This window comes from Geospiza fortis, unplaced genomic scaffold (genome assembly GCF_000277835.1).
Source record: "Geospiza fortis unplaced genomic scaffold, GeoFor_1.0 scaffold78, whole genome shotgun sequence".
Lineage (NCBI taxonomy): Eukaryota > Metazoa > Chordata > Aves > Passeriformes > Thraupidae > Geospiza > Geospiza fortis.
Window position 1 is genome coordinate 755,548 of NW_005054339.1, and position 7,253 is coordinate 762,800.

The following is a 7,253-nucleotide window of genomic DNA, read 5'->3' on the forward strand; positions in this document are numbered from 1 at the left end:
TGATGTCAAGTGCAGCTTTTGGGCCTGCTGAAACTTAAAGCAGTTTGCATAAGACTAGCAGCAAAGCCATGGATTAACAAGTCTTACTGCATGTCCTCAAGGGTGCATTGTGGTGCCATGTGTTGGTGGCCAGTCCTGGAGAGGAGATTGAGCCAGTGGTACCTGTTTGCACCAGCATTTTGCAGTTGAGATTTTGCAGGCCTGCAGGTGCTCTGGCATGTGTGATATTCTGAAACTTTGGAGAGAATGCTTAGATGGGTGATGGGGAGAGTGTTTATAATGTCTGATGGCTGAATGTGGGGAGAAGTGAAAAACTATAGTTTTTCTTTAGTTCCTGGTATTCCATCTTAATGTCTGCGATGGACTGTTTTTGCTGTCTTTATAGGAGGAAGAGGAGCAAGAAGAAGAAGATGATGATGAAGATGATGATGACACAGATGACCTTGATGAACTAGATACAGACCAGCTGCTGGAGGCTGAGCTGGAGGAGGATGAGAACAATGAGAATGCTGGTGAGGATGGAGAAAATGACTTTTCTCCCTCCGATGATGAGGAGATTGCCAACCTTCTGGAAGAGGGAGATGAGGGAGAAGATGAAGATTCTGATGCTGATGAGGAAGTTGAGCTGATTCTTGGAGATAGTAAGTGTGTGGCCACCTTGGTGACCTTGTCCACTGCTTAAGGTCCTGACAAAGAGGTAACATCTAAATTTCCCCTGAAATGACTTAACTGACTTGTCCCTGGCTGGTATGAGTGACAGGCCATCATCACCTTGTTCACCTGGGGCTTTTCTTATTAATCTGCTGGTAAAAACAGCTCTTATGTGAGAGAACAACTGTGCATTCTGGAAAAGGAGGTATCTGCTTTCTTCAGGTGCTCCCAGGTGTGTGTGTATGTGTGAGAGCTCTTGTGAAGAAGCTTTTGTATGATTGCTTGCCTGTCCTGCCCATCAAGGGGACACAGGTTTAACTCTTACCTCACCTGTCCTCTCTGCCTCTTGTGAGCCTGTAAGGACAGAGAAGCACTTTTGATCCTTGGTGCTGTTCTTTCTCTTTTGTAATTGCTTAAAGTGCAAAGCCAACATGGCATTTCTGACTTCACTTCCTTTATTAGACTGTTCTGAAGCTAACAAAACTTTTGGGATACAATTTAAGGTGTTCTCTTTTTCTGGCATTCCACAAATACAGTAATTTAAAAATACAAAGTTGTGTGTGTATGTGTGCATAGAAAGGTCTGAACATTTAATGTAGCAATAATGTTTGGAAAAATGCTTCACAAGAAAGGTGAGTAGGATAGCATGAGGCTTGGGATTTGTGACATTACATTCTGTTCCCTCTTTTGCAGCACAATTTTTGAGTATGTGCAGCCAAACCACTTAGTTATTTTTAATTTTCAAGCTGTAAAAATGGACATAATATAGTTACCTTAAGTTAAAAGGTTGGTAAGGATGAGTAATTACAGTGTGCAAGGTGTTTGAAGTCCTGCAGTGATAGATTGATTCCCATCTCAGCTCTCACATCAGTCTTCCCTGGCAGTGAGCTGGAGGATGAAGCATGCCAGGCCTCTCTGGGGCAGTGATGTGGCTGGCAGGCTCATGCATGTCTTCTGTGGCAATGTAGCTCAGTCATTTTTAAGGACATGGCCACATGAGGTTGCCAGAGTTATTCTGTGGGGTCACTCGGCTGTTCTCCAGAAGGAAATAGTTTTATACTGTAGAGCCATATAAGATATTTGCACAGCTCAGTCATTAAGGGCATCTTGCAGTGCAACATTTTGGGGTTACAGGGAACCTCTGTGTCCTAGTAGTGGACAAGATCTTTGTGACACAACTCCACTCATTTTTCCTCAGGGAATGCAGAGCCCAAAGCTCTTCAGAGAGCACCTGGCGTGCTGTACCTTGAATTGTCCAAGGGGCAGCATGGCCAGGATGTTCAGGCCACTTCAATAACTTTTCCTGGAACAAACCAGGGGCTACTTGACAGAAATTTCAGGCATGCTCTGCAGAGCACTGTTATGAAGTGGCCACATCTGTACCTCATTTATAGATAGAGCTACTTGAGCAGACCTTGGATCTGTATGGCTGTGGAGCTGCAGCCAGCCCATCCTGTGGCTGTTAGGTTGCTTAGCAGCAATTTCAGGAACTCAGAGCAGGAAGTGCAGTTCTGCCAGGCTGGCCCTTGATGGGTTTGATGAGTGGGGTTCTGTGGCAGCTTTTCTGTGACTTCATCTGACTTCTTTCTGTTTCCCACCCAGCAAAGAGCAATTAAAATTTTCCTTTGCTTATGCTTGTTCCAGAATTAAAAGTTGGAATGGCACTGCCAGAGTAGAGGGTACTGGCATGGGGTGCATTTAGGGTGTTCCCTGCTGCAGATTCTTGCTGTATTGTGGGTGAACCCCCATAACATACAGTGAGTGTTGCCAAAGCAAAGTAATTCAGAGAATAATTGAAATAGGGGAGTGAGTGGCATTGGTCTCTTGTGCTTTAGAAGAGGTTCTAATTCCTTTTTTAAAATAATCCATGGAGAACCTGAACCTTTGTTACCACCTTGGGGACATTAGATCTGTTTGTCAAAGCAGTTCATGCATTGTGCACATCTTTAAAGAGCTTCTTCCTGGGCCAGGTGGGTGTAATTTTTGAAGTGCATATGTGACATAGGATGGAAGAAATATATAGAATTCTCACCAGCAGCCTGACTGACTTGATTCTGATTCCTCTTTTCTTCCATAATCCAAACCAGGCAGGTCTGTGCAAACTAATTATACCAAGCAGTTAACTGCAGTCAGGTTTACTTGCAGACATAGAGCTCAGAACTGGAAGGTTGTATGGTGAACTGGGCAATAGTGAGGAGATCCTTTCTCAAAGTTTTCCTCTGGGTTAAAAAAAACCCAAACCAGCAACCCCTCCCCCACAAAAGTCCAGCTTTCTCAGCTTTTCTTCTCCAAGGTCTATGGATTTGTATCTTGCTTGTGCTTCTTTCCCTCTTACTGTGTAAGTGTAGCTGTTGCAGCACTGGCTGGTGTTTTCTAACTCCCCAACGTGGCTGTGGCTGTTCTGGGAGCACTGATGACTCCTCAGCTTAGGCTCAGTCTGATGGATGGTGAGATGGAGCATCCCTTGCTGATCACAGTAGAAAGGCAGCTGGCTGATCTTCAGGGAGGAGGGTTGGGGGAAAGGGTTTGTGCCCTCTCTGCTTGCCTGTGATTTTTTTTCCCTAAGGATAGCATCTGAGAAGGGGTGAACCTTCCAGAAGGTCTTTCTACCTTAACAGGCATTTTAGAGATCCTCCATTTCCAAGATGGCTAAGTGGAAGTCTTGGTGTCTTTTTTTTTCTTTTTAACTATTTTTAACACCCAGTTATCTGCTGCATCCAATGAATTCGCATAAGAAAAAGAGCCAACGTCACCTCTAAGGTAAGGCAGGAGCCCTCTTACTGCCAGAGCTGCTACCATTTCCCTCTTGGACAACTGAGGGAGGAGATATCTTGTGTTTCAAGATAAAAAGCAAGTGTGTGTATGTGTGTGTGACTGCTTCTGGTAAATCCCTTCATGTCTTCATTCTGTACCACGATGAAGAAAACCAGGAAAAGCACAATTTTCAGGTCACCTTTAGGAAGTGACCTGTAGTTAAATTCATTACAGAAACCTCTGAGTTACTAGAGGAAGGTTCTAGCTGGGAGTGTGTGGATTGCTTCCACCTTAGTGGGGTCCAGCTCACTCCATAAGGAATTACCTTGTGCACATCATACAGGGGCCAGGCTGGTGGAGCTGTCCAGCTGTGAGGAACAACTGCCACATCTGTCCAGCCCCTGGTGTGAAGAGCTGTTGCCCTTTTTTGTGCACAGGAATTTGTGCAGGCAGCTCTGCTGGTGTCCTCCCTACCTTATCGGGGAAAAACCTGCCAGCTGATAGGAACTGCACTTGCTAAAGCTGCTCTCCTTGAGCCTCTGTTGTAAGCAGGGAAGGAAGGTGCAGATTTCCTGGCTGCATTTGAGCAGTTTGGAGCACTGATGGTGCAGGGCAGGGGTGACCCTCTCCCGTGTCACAAACCCAGCATAACCCACGTGTCTCCTTTGCAGCCGACAGCTCCGATAACTCAGACCTGGAGGACGACATCATCCTGTCCCTGAACGAGTGAGCAGCGGCTGGGGCGGGGTGTGGGCAGGAGGAGATGCTCCCTTCCCACAGGAGAGACCAGAGACCAAATTGGAAAGCAACTGAGCACCCCAGCCCTGCATTTCCTGGAGAGCCTGAGGATCTCCTGCCGATCCGCTCTGTTGGTTTGAGTCAGTTTGAGGCTCGGGGCTAAGTCTCAATAAAGAGACCCGGGGCTAGGCCTCATTTCTCTCTGCCTTTTTTTTTTTTTTTTATTTTTCATTTTAGGCTGAGATGACTCTTCAAGGAAACTTCTGAAGATATTTCACAATATATTTTCTTTGTATAAAGTTCTTTCCTAAAGAACAGAAATAGTTTTATAAAAAAAAAACAAAAAGAAAAAAAAAGGCAAGTGTTCTAGTAAAGAGGGGAGACCTTTGTATTCCTGTAGTACCTTGTACCATGGGGTAGGTTTGGGGAGAAAAATTGTTTAAAATTAAAAGAAAATTTATGCAACTACTAAGTGAAATAAGAGGATCATGGTTTCTAATATCATTGAGGAGTGAGAATATTTTTATTTTAAATATGATTAATATGATTTTATTTTTAAAAAAGAAGATCTACAGGTGTTATACCTGCTAATGCACCAGTGTGTTCCAGATGCTTTTGTCCTCCAGGGAAGAGCCCCTGGGGTGTTTGCCAATGTCAATTTGTGCTGTGGTACCAGCTATAGTGGGAAGCTGAAATCCTGGCTGGGCCTAGTCAGAGCCTGGTATTCCTGAAGACATGGGAATCTGGGATTGAAGTTTGAGCCCTTTTTCTCCCCTCTGCCCTTTGTGGTTCAAGTTTTTTAATCTTTCTTTCTTTCTTTCTTTCTTTTTTTTCCTCTTGCCCTCTGTGTGGAAACTGCAAATTGAAGGCCTTTTTCTTTAATGTAAAGTGTATTTATTAAAAAATTAAATACAAATCCTGTCTGTGTCTATGGCTGTGAATTGTAGCCATGCAAAAGCAGTGCTCCATGTGCCTGCAGGGCTTGGCTGAGAGCAGTCAGGTGTAGCTGGAACCTCTCTGCAGTAAGGAAGGGCAACAGAAACAAAGAAGGGATTTGGGAGTGCAGCATGGCCACAGCACAGCAGCTGTGGGTTCCAGTCTGATCCCTTGGGTTGCCTGACAGTCTGGAATTCTCAGTGGCATGCTTGCCTCATTGAGTGGGAGCTGGATGATGCCACTGGTGCTGGGCTGTTCTTGTGTGGGGAGGTGCTCTGGAGCATCCACTCTGCAGCTCGGGCAAGGAATTCCACATCTGCCAGGATGTGCCAGGAGCTGGGAGCAGCACCCACTTCCTCCTGTGCTTTGGCATTGTCCAGGCTGTCCTGTGGCTGTCAGGGCACAGGGAAAATCAGGCTGGGGCATGACAAGAGGCCCTGCCCTCAGAACGAGGCAGAAATGGCAGTGGAGTGTTTGACTTGCCAGTGCAGCACCCACTGCCCAGCCTGGGCCTGTGCTCAGAGCTGGCAGGGCCATGTGCCCACTGCTTGCCTGGCCAAGGCCATGGCTGTGCTGTTTATTCCCAACCACTCACCTTTTAACCCTCTCTCTGTTTTGACCACTTGCAGAATAGGGTTTGAGGCAGAACAGGGACCTGGAGACTTCTCACTCCTTGACACTACAACCACTTTTCCACCAAGAACTGCTCATTTCAGCTAAGACTCAAAGTCTTACTGCTTGAAGAGGAAGGATATCCTTTTGAACTGAAAGAAGGGATAGCTTTTTTTCCCTCCAGCATTGCATCTACTTAATGCACTTACCCTGGGCTGCTTGTTAATAATTAAAAAGAAAGGTTCTGCTGCAACTTGTATCCTACACAGTCGATAAAGATGAACAAGTGACTACTACAGCATTTAAGACCAGCATTGGAGCAGCATTCTGATTAAATGAGGGGATTGAAAACTGGATCTGCCACCCAGCAGCTGTGGAAGTAGCCTCTGCCTTATCAGAAACCATCCCACCCAACTTCACCATAGAATATGTGCAGCTAAAGAGGAGGAAAAAATAAAGCATGTACTCAGCTACTACCCCCAGGGAGATGCAGTGCCAGATGTCCATCTCATGTTCTGGCATTAAACCCCAGCTGTAATTGACTGCATCTGTTGCTGGTTTGGGCCTGGCTGTTTTGGAGGCATTTGCCAGTTTGTGAGACAGAACCAAAACACCTGGCCTGGAGCTCCTGTGTGTGCATTTGACTTGAAGCTGAGGTGCTGTGAGTATATGAGCCTCCCTCCCCTCCCACACCTGCCCCAAGTGCACTGAACAGAGCCAAAGGAGAGTGGGTTTGGGCCCTACCCTGTGGGCCTGCAGGTCACCCCCCAAAACTGCTGAAGTAGCCCCCCAGCCCCTGTCCTGGGCAGACCTGGCCCCTCTGAAGTTAAATACACACTTGGGGAAGCTGCCTGCACTCCATGCCACTGCCTGAGTTCTGGGGGTCTCACTGAAGAGTTCTGGGGATCAGGTGACTGCACCAGCCTTGGTGCAAAGTGGAGTTCAGAACTGGGGACTAACAGGGTTTATTTTGTTTTTGTCAGGCCATAATTCTGCAGCTGCTTGGGATGGGGAGAATTCTCAGCATTTGGAAAATTACCTGCCACCCTGGCATCATGATTTAATCTATTTAAAAGCATGTTGCTTGGAAAGAATCCTGTAATCTTCTGGAATACTCACAGCACGTGGCTGATGTGCCATACAGTATTTCTTCTGTGCAGCAGTCACAGACCCTGGCTTAGGGGGTGGAAGGAGATTTAAATGTCCTGCCAGCTGGCTAAGACATACTCCTACCTCTGCAGCAGAGGGAGGGGAGCAGGGAGGTGCTGTTTCCTCCCTCGATGTGAGCAGACAGGCCCAGCACAGCCTGAGCCCTCCTGTCAGCGTGGTCCTCATTGCACAGGACCCGAGTAGCTGCCTGGCCCACTGGGTGCACTGCAGCACCCTTTCATGGAGCACAGCCTGAGGAATGTCCTGCCAGCACTGTGGGAGGGAGCAGCACATCCCTGCAGGGCTGGGGTTCAAAAACCTCCCACAGGCCAAGGCTGGCAGAGCAGGGTACAAACCTCACCAAGTGGAGCTGAGGGTAATCACTGAGGCTCCTCAGCTCAGAGCACCTCCAG

At 46.9% G+C, this 7,253-nt stretch overlaps 1 protein-coding gene across 2 annotated transcripts in view; it reads left to right on the forward strand.

Moving 5' to 3' along the window:
• DCAF1 (DDB1 and CUL4 associated factor 1) overlaps positions 1–5,059 on the forward strand; it is a 47,938-nt gene extending 42,879 nt beyond the window's left edge. For both annotated transcript variants that reach the window (XM_005422410.3, XM_031058160.1), the window contains exons 23-24: positions 386–641; positions 4,077–5,059. In XM_005422410.3, the coding sequence (XP_005422467.1) occupies positions 386–641; positions 4,077–4,135 (315 nt within the window). In that variant the 3' untranslated portion in view covers positions 4,136–5,059. The remainder of the gene's footprint in view (positions 1–385; positions 642–4,076) is intronic.
• Positions 5,060–7,253: the final 2,194 nt, after the last annotated feature.